This window comes from Belonocnema kinseyi, chromosome 2 (genome assembly GCF_010883055.1).
Source record: "Belonocnema kinseyi isolate 2016_QV_RU_SX_M_011 chromosome 2, B_treatae_v1, whole genome shotgun sequence".
Classification (NCBI taxonomy): domain Eukaryota; kingdom Metazoa; phylum Arthropoda; class Insecta; order Hymenoptera; family Cynipidae; genus Belonocnema; species Belonocnema kinseyi.
In genome coordinates, this window is record NC_046658.1 from 122,487,604 (window position 1) to 122,504,585 (window position 16,982).

Below are 16,982 nucleotides of genomic sequence, written 5' to 3' on the forward strand. Positions count from 1 at the left end.
GATCACGATAAATAATTTCCTTTTGAAATGCCCACATGATGCAAAAGTAGCACGACTTTTTTTGCCCATATGTATGTGTCACTGACAGTGTAGGGGTTTAACATTTAATTTTTTTTTATTTGTTGTTTTTTTGTAAGAATTAAATTTTTTTAACTGAAAATATAAATTTTCCATTTTTGATTAAAAACTTATCTTTTTTAGTTGAAAGTTCATGTACTGTTTGGTAGAAAATTAATCGTTATGTTTGGAAATTCATCTCTTTGCTCGAAAGTTGAACTATTTTCTTTAAAATTCATTTTTTTTATTAAAAATTTATCAATTTGAAAATGTATGTATTTTGTTAAAAACTAATTCCATTCATTAAAAATTTTTTGAAAATACGTTTTTTTCCACCTGAGAATAATTTTTTCAATAGAAAATATTACTATTCGATTTTTTGCTCAAAATTGATCTTTTTTAGTTAAAAATTCATTTCCTTAATTAGAAATTTATATTTATTGTTGTCAATTAGTTTTTTCTTTAAATAACTTTTTTAGCTGAAAACATAATTGTTCCAGTTTTTGTTGAAAATTAATATTGTTTAGATGAAAAATTATATTTATTGTTTAAAATTCGTCTTGTAGAAAATTTATATTTGTGGTTGAAAATTTGTATTTTTTGCTGTTATAGAAAATGTATATTTATGGTTGAAAATTTATGTATTGTCTAGAAAATTCGTTTGTTTTTTTTGGTTGAAAATTTATATTTATGGTTAAACATTCGTATTTTTGTAAAAGTTCAATTATTTTGTTCAAAATTCCTTTTTTAATGAGATCCATCAATTGTAGTTCAAAATTCATCTATTTTGTTAAAAATAATTTCATTCGTTAAAAATTTAAATATTTTTTTAAAATACGTTTTTCTTTGGTTGAGAATTAATTTTTTCAATAGAGAATATTACTATTCGATTTTTTGCTCAAAATTGATCTTTTTTAGTTAAAAATTCATTTCCTTAATTAGAAATTTATATTTATTGTTGTCAATTAGTTTTTTATTTAAATAACTTCTTTAACTGAAAATATAATTGTTCCATTTTTTGTTGAAAACTCATCTTGTTCAGATGAAAAATTATATTTATGGTTTAAAATTCGTCTTGTAGAAAATTTATATTTGTGTTTGAACATTTGTATTTTTTGCTGTTATAGAAAATGTATATTTGTGATTGAAAATTTATGTATTCTCTTGAAAAGTCGTTTGTTTTTTTGGTTGGAAATTTATATTTATGGTTGAAAATTCATCTTTTTGGTCAAAAGTTCAACTATTTCGCTCAAAATTCCTTTTTTAATGTGATCCATAAAATGTAGTTCAAAATTCATGTATTTTCTTAAAAATAATTTCATTCGTTAAAAAATTTAATATTTTTTTAAAAAACGTTTTTCTTTGGTTGAGAATTAATTTTTCCAATAAAAAATATTACTTTTCGATTTTTGGTTCAAAATTGATCTTTTTTAGTTAAAAATTCATTTCCTTAATTAAAAATTTATCTATATTGTCAATTATTTTTTTCTTTAAATAACTCTTTTAACTGAAAACATAATTGTTTTATTTTTTGTTGAAAATTAATATTTTTTAGATGAAAATTTATAGTTATGGTTTAAAATTCGTCTTGTAGAAAATTTATATTTGTGGTTGAAAATTCATTTATTATCTTGAAAATCCGTTTTTTTTTGGTTGAAAAATTATATTTATGGTTGAACATTCGTATTTTTTTTGTAAAAAATTTATATTTGTGGTTCAAACTTCATGTATTATCTTGAAAATTCGTTTTTTTTTTTAATTTATATTTTTGGTTGAAAATTCATCTCTTTGGTTAAAATTTCAACTATTTTGTTCAAAATTAATTTTTTATTGACATTTATCAATTGTATTTCAAAACTGTAGTAGAATATTTATCTTCTTGGTAAAAAATTAATCTTTTTCATTGACAATTCATTTCTTTGATTAAATATTTTATTATATTTCTGGAAATGCTTTTTAAAAAAATATTTTTGACTGAAAATTTAACTATACCTCGTGTGTTGTTAAAAATGCCTTAACTGAATATGCAACTATTTGATTAAAAAATCATGCATTTTGTTGAAAATTCGTTTTTTGTGGTATAATATTAAATTGATGAAAAATTTTTCTTATTGATTGGAAAATAATTTATTCGTTTGAAAATGTAACTACTCTGTTGAAAATTCTTTCTTTATGGTAAAAATGAACTTTTTAAACTGTAAATATAACTATTTTATTTTGGATTACAATTTTTTCAGTTTGAAATTCATGTATTTTGTTCAAAATTCGTCTTTTTTGGTAAAAAATTAATCTTCTCGGTTTGAAATTTATTTTTTGGCTGAAGGTTCCTAATTTTAGTAGAAAACTCATTTCATTGGGTAAAAATTTAACTATTTTATTGCAAGTTCATTAATTTCTTGGATTAAAATTTTGCATGGAACAAAAATGTATAACGACCAGGGAAATTAAAAATCAGTTTACTCTTTTTTTATTTTAGTTGAACTTAATTCTTTTTTACTCGGTCTTATTTTATTAAATCACTTCTCAAAATGCTTTTAGCAAAGGACAAATCATAATTGAAATACTTATGTTGTAGCTAAATGAAAATATGTTGATTCTTTAATTGCAACAGTTATTATTGTTATTAATATGATTTTTTTTGTGAAGGATTGACTAACATTTTTTTATAATTTCAGGTTTGAAAAGTTGAATTAAATCTGGCTTTTTCAAAATGACCTTTCTCAAAATTTAAATTTTACTCCTATATGAAAAAATGGAACCAGAAGAAATCGTTCACAAGAAATCTGTTGGAGAATATATACAATTAATACCAGAACGAATTTCGCAATCCGTTGAATACTTTTTCTATTAGTAAGAGCACAAGAAAAAAATTTACTTTTAACAATTTTTTTTTATTTTTAAAGCCCTTAAATTTATTGTTAAAATTGATTTGTTTACAGCCTGGGTCTGAAAATCACTCGACATCCTAAAAGATGGATAATCGGCTCTCTATTTGGAGTTGCACTTTGTCTCGTAGGTCTTTATCGATTCAGACAGGAAAAGAATCCCCTAAAATTATGGGTTCCACCAGATTCAGATTTTCTTCGAGACACAGAATGGCTCATATCTCAATTTGGAGAAGCTCAACGTCTCGAAACATTTATATTGACTGGGGATGATATACTAACTGCAAATGCTCTTTACGAGGTATTCATTTTACAAACCTAGTCTTCCTTTTATAATTTTTCAAATAATAACAGACGATTTCTGTATAAAAAATTTTTTTTGAGATGAAATATTTTCTAAAAATGAATCAAACTATATTTTGATGTAATACTTAATTCTTTTTCAATTTTTTTTTAATTATGCAAATATTGAAGTTACTTTAATTTGTTTCCAATACCATAAAGAGCACAAAATTATACTAATAATAATACAATTGAGAACAAGGAAATAAGTATTATCAATTTTTGTTGAAAGTGATATAAATATTTTCTTTGTTATTTTATAGGATTTTACAAAATATTAGGAAAAATTCGAGTCTTCTAACACGATTTTTGGGATATGTAGAAGGTTGGAAGAAATCAAAAAATAATTCATAAATTTTCGAAACTGTTTTTTAGTTTAAAAATTTTTCTAATCTTTAGATTCCTAAAAATATTTTTAACTGACTCGAATTTTTCTCAAAATTTTGAAAAATTATTTTAAATTTGTTAAAAACTGACTTATAATCTTCTAATTTTTTCAGGAATTTTAAGACAATTTGATTATGCTCTCAGAATCTTTCGAATATTTGTCAAGGGCTTCTAAAGTTTATTTTTAAAATCTTTCAAAATCGAATTTTCTAAAAAAAATTTTATTTAAAATTCTATTTGAATCTCTTCAGTTCTTATAAATATTTATAGAATTTGCTTGATTTTATTTATTTTTATTTTTTAATAACTATTCTATTTTTTGTTCATAACTTAATAGTTAAATTTTTGTCCGAAAATTTGTCTTTTTGGGTCAAAGGTTCTCTTTTTTTCAGTAGAAAATTCAACTATTCGGTTTAAAATTGTTATTATTATTTTGTTGTTAAAAATTCATATTTTTGGATTTAAAATTCAACTGTTTTGTAGAAAATTCGCATTTTGGGGTTAAACATTCAACAATATATTTTTTTCTCTCTTGACTGAAAATTATATTTTTTGTTGTTAAAAATACAACTCCTTTCTTGAAAATTCGTCTTTAGGTTTAAAAATTCATCTCTTTTGGCAGAAAGTTGATAATTTTTGGTTAAAAATTAATCGGTTTTGATTGGGTATTCAGCTGTTTTTTTTTGAAAATTCTTCTTTTTTCTCGATTTAAACTATTTTCGGTTTCAAACTAAAACCTTTTTTGGTTAAAATATCAAATTTACATTTTCCATTGAGAATTCATCCTTTCAGTCGAAAATTCATCTCTGATTGAAAGCGTAATTAGTTTGTTAAAAATACGTTTTTTATGGATGAAAATTAATTTTTTTTAACCTGAAAATTTAACCATTCCACTTTTGGTTTAGAATTCATCTTATTTGGTTATAAATTTAACTATTTGATTAAAAATTAAACTATTATGTTGAAAATTTGATTATTTTGTTGAAAAGTCCATCATCTTCATAGAAGTAATTTTTTCTGTTAAAAATTTAACTGTTTTATTGAAAATTCGTCTTTTTGGATAGAAAAATGCAACTAATTAGTTGAAAATGATTTAAAATTCAACTATATGGTAAAAATGCATCTTTACTGAATGAAAATTAAACTAGTTTGTTGAAAACTTAATTCTTTTTTTAAAAATAATCTTTTTTTATCGATAATTACTACCTGATTGTGAGTTAAACTACTTTCTTAAAAATAAAATTGATTGATTTAAAATTCCACTATTTTCTTGAATTAAAAAAAATGGATTCTCTTAATTAGAAAATTTAACTATTTGGTTAAAAATATTTATTAGTATTTAATAATATTATTTAGTATTTGTTGTAAATTTCTTTTCTTTTTGCTAAAAATCAGTCTTTTTGTTTAAAAATTAAACTTCTTGGTTCAAAGTTGGACTTATATGTTAGAAAATGATTTTATCCGTTAAAGATTCATTTTTTGAAGAAAATTGAACTATTTTGCAAAAAATGCGTTTTTTTAATAAAAATTAAGTTTTTTTGAAAATTCAACTATTTGGTTGAAAATGAAGTTTCTGGTTTGAAAATTCATCTATTTCGTTGTAATATTATTATTTTTGTTTAAAAATTAATCTTTTTTGGTTAAGTATTCAATTACTTTGTTGCAAATTTGTCTCATTTGGTCGAATTGAACAGTTTTTATATTTAAAATAGAAATATTTTTTAGTTGAAATATAAACAATTACATTTTTCCTTAAAAACTGCTATATTTTTTAAATAAAAATTTAACTATTTCATTTTTGGTTAAAAATGTATCTTTGTTGTTGTTGAAAATGTAATTATTTTGTTAAAAATTTGACTATTTCCTTATAATTAATATTTTGTTGGTTGAAAATTTAACTTTTCGCTTGAACTTTCGTCTTTTTAGGTATAAAATTCAATTGTTCAGTTAAAAGTTTTAATGATTTTGGTCGGTGTTATATAATTTTTTTTGTAAATTCGATCATTTGATTAAAAATTCAATTATTTTATTCGGAAGATGTCTTTTTAGGTCGAAAATTTAACTGTTTTGTTCTAAATTCGTCTTTTGGACTCAAGATTCATTTTAGAAATTCAACTAATTGGTTACAAACGCAACTGCCTGGTCTAAAATTAATTTGTTTGTTGAAAAATCAAATTTCTTGGTTGAATATAAAATTTTTTGTCGAAAACTAATCTTTTCGAGTTAAAAGTCAACTTTAGTATGAAAAGTTCGACTTTTTTACGTCAAAAACTTATCTCTTTCATTGAAAATGCATTTCTTTTGGTAGAAAAGTAATTTTCGTTATTCAAAATTCCACTATTTTTTCATATTGAATTCAATATGGTACCTATACCTTAAATTGATTTAAAAGAATTTATTCCTCTATTTTTGTGAACAATTACTTAAATTGCCCTGTTTTGATAGTTTTTTGGACTTTAAAGTATTTTACAATGATTTTAATTTTTAGCTAAATGAAATAACAAAACGAATAATAGCTGCGCAATCAAAAGATGATTGTAAAGTAATTTTTTATTTGAATATTTATCTTATTCCAATTAAATATTCCATATTTCTAGTTGAAAATGCATCTGTTTGTTTGAACATGAATTTTTTAAATTAAAAATTCAATTATTTAATTTTTGATTGACACTTTATCTTTTTTAGTAAAAATGTATTTTGTTCTTCTTGAAAATTCAATTTTTTTAGCTGAAAATTCATTATCTTAGTTGAAAACTCATTTTCCTTGGTTTAAAATTCAACTATTCTAGTTTACAATGATTTTAATTTTCAGCTAAATGAAATAACAAAACGCATCATAGCTGCTCAATCAGAAGATGATCCTAAAGTTGCCTGGACAGACGTCTGCTTCAAGTAAAGAATCATTAATTTTTATTTTTTATGTTCCACATTGTTTCCAAAAAAGTTGCTTTAATTTTTTCCAATTTATAGAGTTCCAATCATAACAAAAGTCAATACTAGAGAAAAAAGAGACATCGGGGACTTAGACGATGATTTTTTCGACGAGGAGCCTGCAGTACGGATGAACAAAACAGGATTTGAACCGAGTGTCCACGCCTCTTCAAAAACCTACTGCTCGATTTTCAATAGTTTCCAAAAGGGTTGTCTTTTCTTCAGCATTCTCGATATTTGGGACTTTGATTCCCACCTAATTAGAACGCAATCCAAGGAAGATATAATTAAAAAACTAAACTCGACTCTGCTGAGTCCTACATTAGGACATCCGATGAATTACAGTCAACTTTTGGGAGGAGTAACGAGGGATGCATCAGGAAGAATAATTTCTGCAAGTGCTGTAAAAACGGAATTTATGGTTCATGTGAATTTTTCTAATATCAACATGGAGGAGATGGGCAACGATGCTGGAACAGCCGACTGGGTAAGGTAAGTTTTTTTAGGCACCGTGGCGACGTGAACGGGAAAATACCGGAAATTTATTTAGAAATCCGGAAATTTACTTCTGATCGCAGAAAAATTAAAGTTTTCTTTATTTTAATGATTTTAGTAAATTTAGAAAAGTGATTTCTACTTTATTTGATGTCGCAGATTTGGTAAAAACTTCATTTTTTTGGTTGAGAAATTGATCCCTGGTTGAAAATGTAAGTACTTTGTTGAAAATCAATTTTTTTCATCTTAAAATTTAAATATTCCAGTGGAAGATTCATAATTTTAGTTCCAAATTCATCACTTTGTTAAAAAAAGCAACTATTTTTTTTTAAGTTAGTTTTTTTTTTTGTGGAACGTAATTTTTTAAACTGAAAATTGAACTTACTCCGATTGAATATTCCGTGGGTTTAGTTGGAAATTCATCTGCTTGGTTGAAAATTAATTTTTTAAATTAAAATTTTATTATTTAAGTTTGGGTTAACAATTGATCTTTTTAAATAAAAAGTATGGATTTATTTGGTAGAAAATTCAACTATTTCAGTTTAAGATTCATAAATTTATTTGATTTATGTTAAAAATTAATTTTTTAATAAAGTAATTTTAAAAGATTCTTAGGCATTTTCAAGAGCTCTCAAAAGTTTGGAAAAATTTTAGGGAATTTTCCACAGATTTCAGTAATTTGTAGTGATTTTAAAGGACTCAAAAGATTTTAGAATACTGGGAAATTATCGGGAATTGAATTAGAAAATCGAGAATTTACTTCTGATCGCAGAAAAATTAAAGTTTTCTTTATTTTAATGATTTTAGCCAATTTAGAAAAGTGATTTCTACTTTATCTAATGTCGCAGATTTGGTCAAAACTTCATCTTTTTGGTCGAAAATGATCTCTGGCTGAAAATGTAACTATTTAAACTTGAATTAAAAATTTTACTATTCCAGCAGAAAAATGAACTATTTGCTTTTTCTGATTTAAAATTCAACTATTTCAGTGAAAGATTTACAACTTTAGTTACAAATTCATCACTTTGTTTGAAAACGTAACTATTTTTTTTGTGGAAAGTAATTTTTTTAAACTGAATATTGAACTTATTCCGATTGAATACTCAGTGGGTTTAGTTGGAAATTCATCAGTTTCATTGAAAATTAATTTTTTAACTTACTATTTTATTATTAAATTTCTGATCTTTTTTAATAAAAAGTATGGATTTATTTGGTTGAAAATTCATCACTTAGTGTGGAAATTGAATTATTCTCTTGAAAATTCGTTATATTTTGTTAAAAATTAATTTATTAATTTTTTAATAAAGTAATTTTTAAAGATTCTTAGGTATTTTCAAGAACTCTCAAAAGTTTGGAAAAATTTTAGGGAATTTTTCACAGATTTCAGTAACTTAACAAGACTTAAAAGATTTTAGAATACCGGGATTTTAAAGTAACGGGAAAACCGGGAATTTACTTCTGATCGCAGGAAATATCAAGTTTTTTTATTTTAATAATTTCATTCGATTTAAAAAAGTGATGCCCCTGGTTGAAAATGTAACAACTTTGTTGAAAATCAATTTTTTTCAACTAAAACTTTAAATATTCCAGTAGAAAAAATTAATATTTGCTTTTTCTGGTTCAAAATTCAACTATTCCAGTGAAATATTTACAATTTTTGTTGCAAATTCATCACTTTGTTTGAAAACGTAACTATTTTTTTTAAAGTTAGTTTTTTTGTGGAAAGTAATTTTTTTAACTGAAAATTGAACTTATTCTGATTGAATATTCCATAGGTTTAGTTGGAAATTCATCTGTTTGTTTAAAAATTCAACTATTTCACTTCAAGATTCATAATTTAAGTTGAAAATGCATCACTTAGGATGAAAATTTAATCATTCTGTTAAAAGTTCCTTATATTTTGTTAAAAATAAATTTTCTAATTTTTTAATAAAGTAATTTTTAAAGATTCTTAGGCATTTTCAAGAGCTCTCAAAAGTTTGGAAAAATTTTAGGGAATTTATCATAGATTTCAATCATTTGAAGTGATTCTAAAGGACATAAAAGATTTTAGGATATTTTTCAAAATTCCGAGTAATTTTCAAGAACTTAAAAAAATTTCAAGAGATTTTTAAAGATTTTTTAAACAAATTTGAGGAAGTATGGTACAATTTCATAGAATTTCATGAAACTTTATAGCATTATAATGGATTTAAAAAAACTTATTCTCAAGAATTTAAAATACCCGAAAATCTTTTAAATTCCTTGAATCTTTTTAAAGCTCTTTTTAGCTCCTAAAATATTTCAAATCCTTCCAATTTTTTTGAAATATATACATTGAAAATTTGGTAAACTCTTGGAAATTATTTGGAATTTTTACAAATACGTCAAGATATTTGAAAGCCTGTAAAATAATTTAAAATTTTTAAAGCTTTTTAAATTCCTTGCAATTTTTAAAAATACTCCAAATTCTTGGAAGTCCCTTCATATAATTGAAATTCTCTTGGAATCTTTTAAAATAACCTAACAAAAAAAACCTAACAAAAAAAAAACGGATTTTGAGGATAATAGTTCAATTTTCAACCTAACTGATAAATTTTCAACTAAAACAATGAATCTTCAAATAAAATAGTTGTATTTTCAACAACAAAATTAATTTTTACTAAAAAAGAGAAAATTTCAATTAAATCTTAAATAATTGAATTTGTAATTGAAAAAATTAATGTTTAACCAAAGAGATGAATTTTCAAACTAAAATTGTGAATATTTAATTGGAATAGTTAAATTTTAAACCAGAAAGCTAAATGTTTAACTAGAATAATGAATCTTGAACTAGAATAATTGAATTTTTTTATCAAAAAGATGAATTTTCAACTAAAAAAGATTATTTTTCAACCAAAAACTGAATGATTAAATTTTTAGTCAAAAAAGAAGTATTCAACCAAAGAGATGAATTTCTAACTAAGATTATGGACTATTCAACTGGAATAATAGTTAAAAATTTCAGTTCAAATAAATAATAATTTTCAACCAGAAAATAAAAACATTTTCAACAAAATTTATCAAAGGAAAAAACAAGTTTTCAATTATATAGTTCATATTACAAAAAAAATTAATTTTCAACAAAATATTTTGACTTTCAAACAAGTTCATTTAATTTCCAACCTAAAAGGTGAATTTTAAAGTTGATAAATATTTAATTCGAATAATTGAATTTTTTCTCTGATCAGAAGAATTTTTGAAAAAGAAGGTTAGCTTGCAAACTGATAAATTTTCAACAAAAATGATGAATCTTCAACCAAATAGTTGAATTTTCATCCAAAAAAATATATGTCTTATACCAAAGTAGAGTGGTTGAATTTTCTGTTTAAAATCAAATTCTTAGCAAAAAAAACAACAGAATTTCGCTGTTTCCAAGTCAAATTTTATTTCTGTACAGAAACTCCCTGTCCTAAAAATGATTTAATTAGAGCAAACTGAGATTCATAAAAAATACTAAAATAATGAAAGATCGACTTAGTCTGGGATCAGAAGTGTAGCAACGTAAATGGACAATTCTTAGAAGTTGATAATTTTAAAAACCTTTGAAATCTTGATGAAATTTTCGCAAAATATTTTTAAATGGAGGGGCCGCGAAAGATTTTTAAAATACTTTGACATTTCTCAAACTAATTTTTCATTTCTCCTGACTAACATTTAAAGACGAAAATTCTAATCTTGTAAGATTTTTATTATAGAATCTTTTATAAATCGAATAAAACAATTTAAAATGTAAATTTATAAATGTTTAATTTATTACTAATGTTTGTCTGCATTAAAAACAATTGGATGAAAATTTTTACGAATTTATGTAAATTTTGAACGAATTCAGAATAAATTTAGAAGACTTCAAAACAATTTAAGTTAAATTCAACAGAATTAAAAAGAATTGGCAACAATTCAAACAATTGAATTGATTTCATTTAAAGAGTGAATTTAGAGGATTTTAAGGGAAATGAGAAGAATTCGACAAAATTTATAAAAATTTATGGTAAATTAAAAAAAATGTAAGTGAACTGAAAACAATAAAAAAATATTTGAAAAATGCATTAAATTCAGGGAATTTGAAATGAGTTCAGGAAAATTTAAAGGAGTTTGTAGGAATTTAATAAATTGCATAAGAATTTCATTTAATTTTAAAAGACTTCAGGATAAATTAAAAAAATTCAATAAATCCATTTAATCGAGTAGAATTGAGTGAATCTAGAAAAATACAAGCAATTTTCAATAGATTTCAATAATTTGAAGGGATTCCAAAAGATTTGAAAGGTTTTAGGGTATTTCAAAAAATTCTAAGGGATTTTAGAGTTTCTTAAAAATAATTCAGTAATTTAATATATATTTCTACATTCATTCAATTCAGCTCAATTTAATGTATTTTTCTGAATTGTTTTGTTTTTGCTTAATTCATCAGAAAGTCCTTATCATTTTAATATTTTCTAATTTTTTTCAATTCATTTGACTTTTTGATCGGATTACTAATTCATATTGGTCAATTTTAATCACTGCATAATAAATAAAAATTTAAAATTGTTTTATTTCACTTATAAAAGATTCTATATTAAAAATCCTACAATATTAGAATTTTGGTCTGCAAATAATATCAGGAAAAATAAAATATTAGTTTGAGAAAATCAGGGAACTTTAAAAATGAATTTTTCCCGTCATCCCTTTTTATTTCTACCAATGATACTCTATACATTTCCCCTAATTTTAAGATCAAAACTTTTTATCTTTCGCAGGCAACAAAAGACGTTCTGAGTTGGGAATTCGCCTTTCTGAAAAACCTAGAGCAAAGTAAGGAATTTCTAAAGTCTCGAGAATTCGATAATCAGACTCTGAATCTCTGGTATGAAGCTGGAAGAAGTTTCGGGGATATAAGTGCCTCAACTATGTTTCAAGATGTGGACAAATTAAGTATAGGAATTATTTTGATGTTCTTTTATGTTCAGATGGTACTTTCCAACTTCAATTGGGTCGAGTGGCGAGTAAGTTGATACTTTAAATACATTTTATTCAGGGGCTCTTCATAAAATACGTTGCCAATTTGCGAGGGGTTTATTCTTGTATGCTGAAAATTTAATTATTTGGTTAAAAAATCAACTATTCTGTTGAAAACTTAATTATTTGTTTGAGAATCGATGTATTTTTTGAAAATTTCTCTTTAATGGTAGAAAATTAAACTACATACTTGGTTGAAAGTTGAACTACTTCTTTAAAAATTGATTTCGTCGTTTGAAGATTTTAATTATTGATAGAAAATGAAAATGTTTAGTTAAAAATTGTTTTTTTTTTTATTGAAAATTATATTTTTTGTTCCGTTTTGTAGAAAATTCGTCTTTTTTAGTTAAAAATTATATTATTTTGATAGAAAACTCAACTGTTTGGTTGACAATGAACTTTTTAGTTAAAAAATTCATATTTTCTGTTCGGAAATTTAACTGCTTTGCAGAGAATTCTTGTTTTTGACTTAAAAGTTCTAAAATTGGGTTGACATTTTTTTTCTCTTGTCTGAAAATTTTTTTTTAATTGAAAATGGTGAAGGATTAATCTACTTTGTTGAAAATTTTTTTTCGTTGAATTTAACTATTTTGTAGATAATTCTCAATTCTAGGTTGAAAAAAGATAGGGCTTTCCAGAAAATCCTTTTTATTTTTTTCTCAAATTTTCAAAATATAAAAAAAATATTTTCTAGAAAACCCTATTTTCTTTATTCTTTTCAATCAGCTTTATTCAGGCCAAATCATTTTTGAGGCCGTGAGAATTTTTGTTTCTAAATTTTATGAAAAAAATTCTCCTGTTCAGAAAAGTTATTTAGTCCACATAAAAATAACAAGATACCTTCCTAATAAAAGTACATATTTAACAAAAAATTGGTAAAAAATATAAGTGTGAGTTTTTTGAGAAAATAAACGTTTAATATTTTCAGATATTATCAGAATCAGAAATAAAAGGAAAAATATCTCAATACGCATAATTTCGTAGACATTTTTTTCGCAAATATACGGTATAAAATAGTTTTTTTTTGTTCGGAACTCATCTCGTTTGGTGAAAAATTCGACAATTGTTTGAAAATTTACTTCTTTTATTGAAAATGGAATTATTTAGTTAAAAATTGATATTTTTGATAAAAAATTGAACTGTTTAGTGGAATGTTGAACTACTTTATTAAAAAAATTATTCTTTTGGTTGAAAATGTAACTATTTTGTTAAAAAGTCGTTTCGTTTTTGGTTAAAAATAATTTCTTTTTTACTGAAAATTTATCAATTCCTTTTATATCGTTGAAAATTAATCTTTTTTATTTAAAAATTCATCTATGTAGCTGAAAATTTCTGCATTTTGTTGGAAATTCGTCTTTTTGGTAGAAATTTAATCTTCTTGGTTAAAAAATCATATTTTTGATTGGAAATGAAACTTTTGGTTTAATGTTGATTTTTTCTGTTTTAAATCAATGTTTTTTATCTGGCAATTTAACTATTCGGTTAAAAATTCATGTATTTCGTTGAAAACTCGTGTTTTTTGTAGAAAATCAACCTTGTTGGTTAAAAAAAGAATATTTTGGATTGGAAATTTAACTATTTGGTTAAACTTTGAACTCTTATGTTGAAAATCTATATTTTTAGATGAAAATTTATGTATTTGGTTAAAAATTGGTCTTTTTGGTAGAAAATAATTCATTTTGGTTTAAAAATCATATTTTTTGTCGAAAATTGAACTATTTGGTTAAATGTTAAAAATTTCTTTATTTTCGAAGATAAATAATTTTAATTAAAAATTCATTCATTTTTTAAACTGATAATGTAACTACTCAAAATTCATCCTTTTTTTGGTTAGAAATGTAACTGTTTTGTTGCAAATTAAGCTGCTTTGTTGAAAATTCGTATTTTTTTGGTTAAATTTATCTGTTTTAGATTTCAAATAAATATTAAACTATTTGATTGAAAAATAAGTATTTGTTAAAAATTCAACTACTTTGGTAAAAAATTCATCTATTTGCTAAAATTCAAACGATTTTTTTGAAAATTTAACTATTTGGTAGAAAATAAACTTGGTGAAAAAAATCATTTTTTTGTTTGTTGAAAATTCAAATACTTAGTTAAAAGTTGAACTTTTTTGTTAATAATTTTTTTTTGGTACAGATTTATCACTTTGATTAAAAATTTAACTATATTTTTGGAAGTTCGTCTTTTTGCATAGAAATATAATTTTGCCTGTTGAAGACTCATCTCTTTTGTTGAGGATTCATCTATTTTGTTGAAAATTCGTCCTTTTGGTTGAATTTTTTTTGTTGAAAATTATTTTTTGAAACTGAAAATTTTACGATATCATCTTTAGTTAAAAAAATATCTATTTTAAGTGAAAGTTCGTCTATTTGGTGGAAAATTTATCTTTCTTTATTTAAAGTTAACTTTCATATTGACAATTTATCTTTTCCGTTTTACAATTCAAATGTTTTCTAAAAAAATTTGACTGTTGAAAATTCGTCTTTTGGTAGGAAATTAATATTATTGGATGAAGATTTATCTTTATATGTTAAATAATTATCTATTTGGTTAACAAATTTATTGAAAGATAAATTATTTTTAAAAAATTCAACTATTTTGTTACAAGTTCGTCCTTTTAGATTGAGGATTTAACTATTAGGTTAAAACCTCAACTATTTTCTTTTAAAAATTTATTTCGTTTGCTTAAAAGTGCAACTTTTGTTTTTTAATGCAACTTTTTATTTAAAAATGATATTTTTTTAAATTAAAAATTAATTTTTATAACTAAAAATTTAACTAATTTGATTTTTTTGTCGAAAATTTGTTTTTTTTTTTGTTAGAAATTTTATCTTCTTGGTTGAAAACTCATCTGTTTGGTTGCAAATTAAACTATTTTGTTGTAAATTTATTTAAAAATTAAAAGTTCGCTTGAAAATTCATTTCTTATGTTAAAAATTAATCTTTGTGATTAAATATTCATTTCTTTGATTAAAAATTAGTTTTTTTTATTGAAAATTAATTTTTTTTAATAAACATTTCACTAATTTAATTTTTTGGTCGAAAATATGTCTTTTTTGATAGGAATTTATTCTTCTTGCATTTTGTTAAAAATTGAATTTTTTTTCTTTAAAATTCTTCTTTCTGGGTTAAAAATCAAACTAGTTTGTTAAAATTTAATAAATTTCGACTAGAAATCTTAAGAATTTTTAGCATTTCATATATTGAATTAGGAACATATTTAATTATTCTTTATTCATTAGCGCACGGCCACATAGGCTTATTTCGAGCAGTAACTAACTAGAAACCTGAGAAAAAAAACGGTAAAAAATAGTCCAAAAATGTTAAAATTTGCTTTAAATTTCATGTATTATGTTAAAAAATTAATCTTTTGATTGCAAATTCATTTCCTTCATTAAAAATTAGATTTTTAAAATTGAAAATTAATTTTTATAACTAACAATTTAACTAATTGGATTTTTTATCGAAAATTTGCCTTTTTTATAGAATTTTTATCTTCTTGGTTGACAATTCATCTGTTTGGTTGCAAATTCAACTATTTTGTTGTAGATTAATTTAAAAATTAAAAATTGAATTGAAAAAGTTCATTTATTATGTTAAAAATTAGTCTTTGTGATTGAATATTCATTTCTTTGATTAAAAATTAGTTTTTTTTATTGAAAATTAATTTTTTTAACTAAACATTTAACTAATTTAATTTTGTTGTCGAAAATTTATCTTTTTTGATAGGAATTTATTCGTCTTGTTTGAAAATTCATCTGTTCAGTTGCAAATTTAACTATTTTGTTGCCAATTTGTCTTTTTTGGTAGAAAATAATTCATTTGGTTTAAAAATCATGTTTTTTGTCGAAAATTGAACTATTTTATTTTAAAAATGGATTGCCTCTTTTTTTTATGTCTTTTTTTTGTATAATGTTTTCTATTTAGTGAATCTTCTTTTCAGTTTGGTTTATCCCTCATTGCTCTGCTATGCATTGGCGCTGCTTTTCTAGCTGCGATAGGAATTTGCTCTCTCTTTGGAGTTCCTTACGGCCCGGTCCATAGTTCTTTGCCATTTATGCTGATGGGCCTTGGAGTCGACGATACTTTTGTGATGGCCGCTTCCTGGGAGCAAGTGCTCTCTGAAAAATCAAATCGTCTAAGACCTTTGCCAGAAAAGGTCGCTTTAATGTTGAGCCATGCTGGATCTGCCATTTCCATCACTTCTCTCACTGATGTTGTTGCTTTCATCATTGGTACATCCACTGTAAGTTAATTCATTTCATTTGAAAACAAGAGAGTTGAAACTGGATAATGATTGATTTTCCGAAACTCGGTTCATTTTCGAAATTTTTTTAAAAATCGATGTTAGAGTAAATCTCGTGATTTAAAAATGTTGCATATTATATGAAGAATTTTTTTTTATTATCATAGCGAGAAAATTCCAGTAAATTCAATATGAATGCAGGATGGCCGCTGGACCGGGAAGTCGAGAAATGACCGGGAATTTTCTGAGACCGGGAAATGACAGTGAATTTATTTCTTGACCGGGAATTTGACAAATTTTCAGAAGAAAAATTTGTCCAAATTCGATTTCAACAGTTTTTTTAAACAATTAGTTGAATTGATATCTTTTTAAATTATGATATCATTCAGTTTATAATGCTTAATTTCAAAATCTTTTAGCTGAAAAATTCTCTATTTTATTATTATTATTATTATACCATTAAGCCATTTCCCTTTCGGGGTAGGCGTGACTCACTCGGCAGGGGAAAGGAGTAGTGTTCCGCAACACTGCTCCGACCCAGGTTGCTGATCAATCTCTCTAGCAATCACCCCAAGCGAAGAACCTCACGAAGCCGTTATGTAAGGTTCCCCACTTGG

General features: G+C 23.8%; 1 protein-coding gene across 4 annotated transcripts in view; it reads left to right on the forward strand.

Annotated features, from left to right (window-relative positions):
* The window catches only part of LOC117166967 (NPC intracellular cholesterol transporter 1-like), a 39,744-nt gene that overhangs the window by 4,352 nt on the left and 18,410 nt on the right, over nt 1–16,982 (forward strand). For all 4 annotated transcript variants that reach the window (XM_033351469.1, XM_033351472.1, XM_033351471.1 and 1 more), the window contains 6 exons: nt 2,733–2,907; nt 2,997–3,243; nt 6,484–6,563; nt 6,642–7,089; nt 11,858–12,103; nt 16,063–16,365. In XM_033351469.1, coding sequence (XP_033207360.1) covers nt 2,810–2,907; nt 2,997–3,243; nt 6,484–6,563; nt 6,642–7,089; nt 11,858–12,103; nt 16,063–16,365 — 1,422 coding nt within the window. In that variant the 5' untranslated portion in view covers nt 2,733–2,809. The remainder of the gene's footprint in view (nt 1–2,732; nt 2,908–2,996; nt 3,244–6,483; nt 6,564–6,641; nt 7,090–11,857; nt 12,104–16,062; nt 16,366–16,982) is intronic.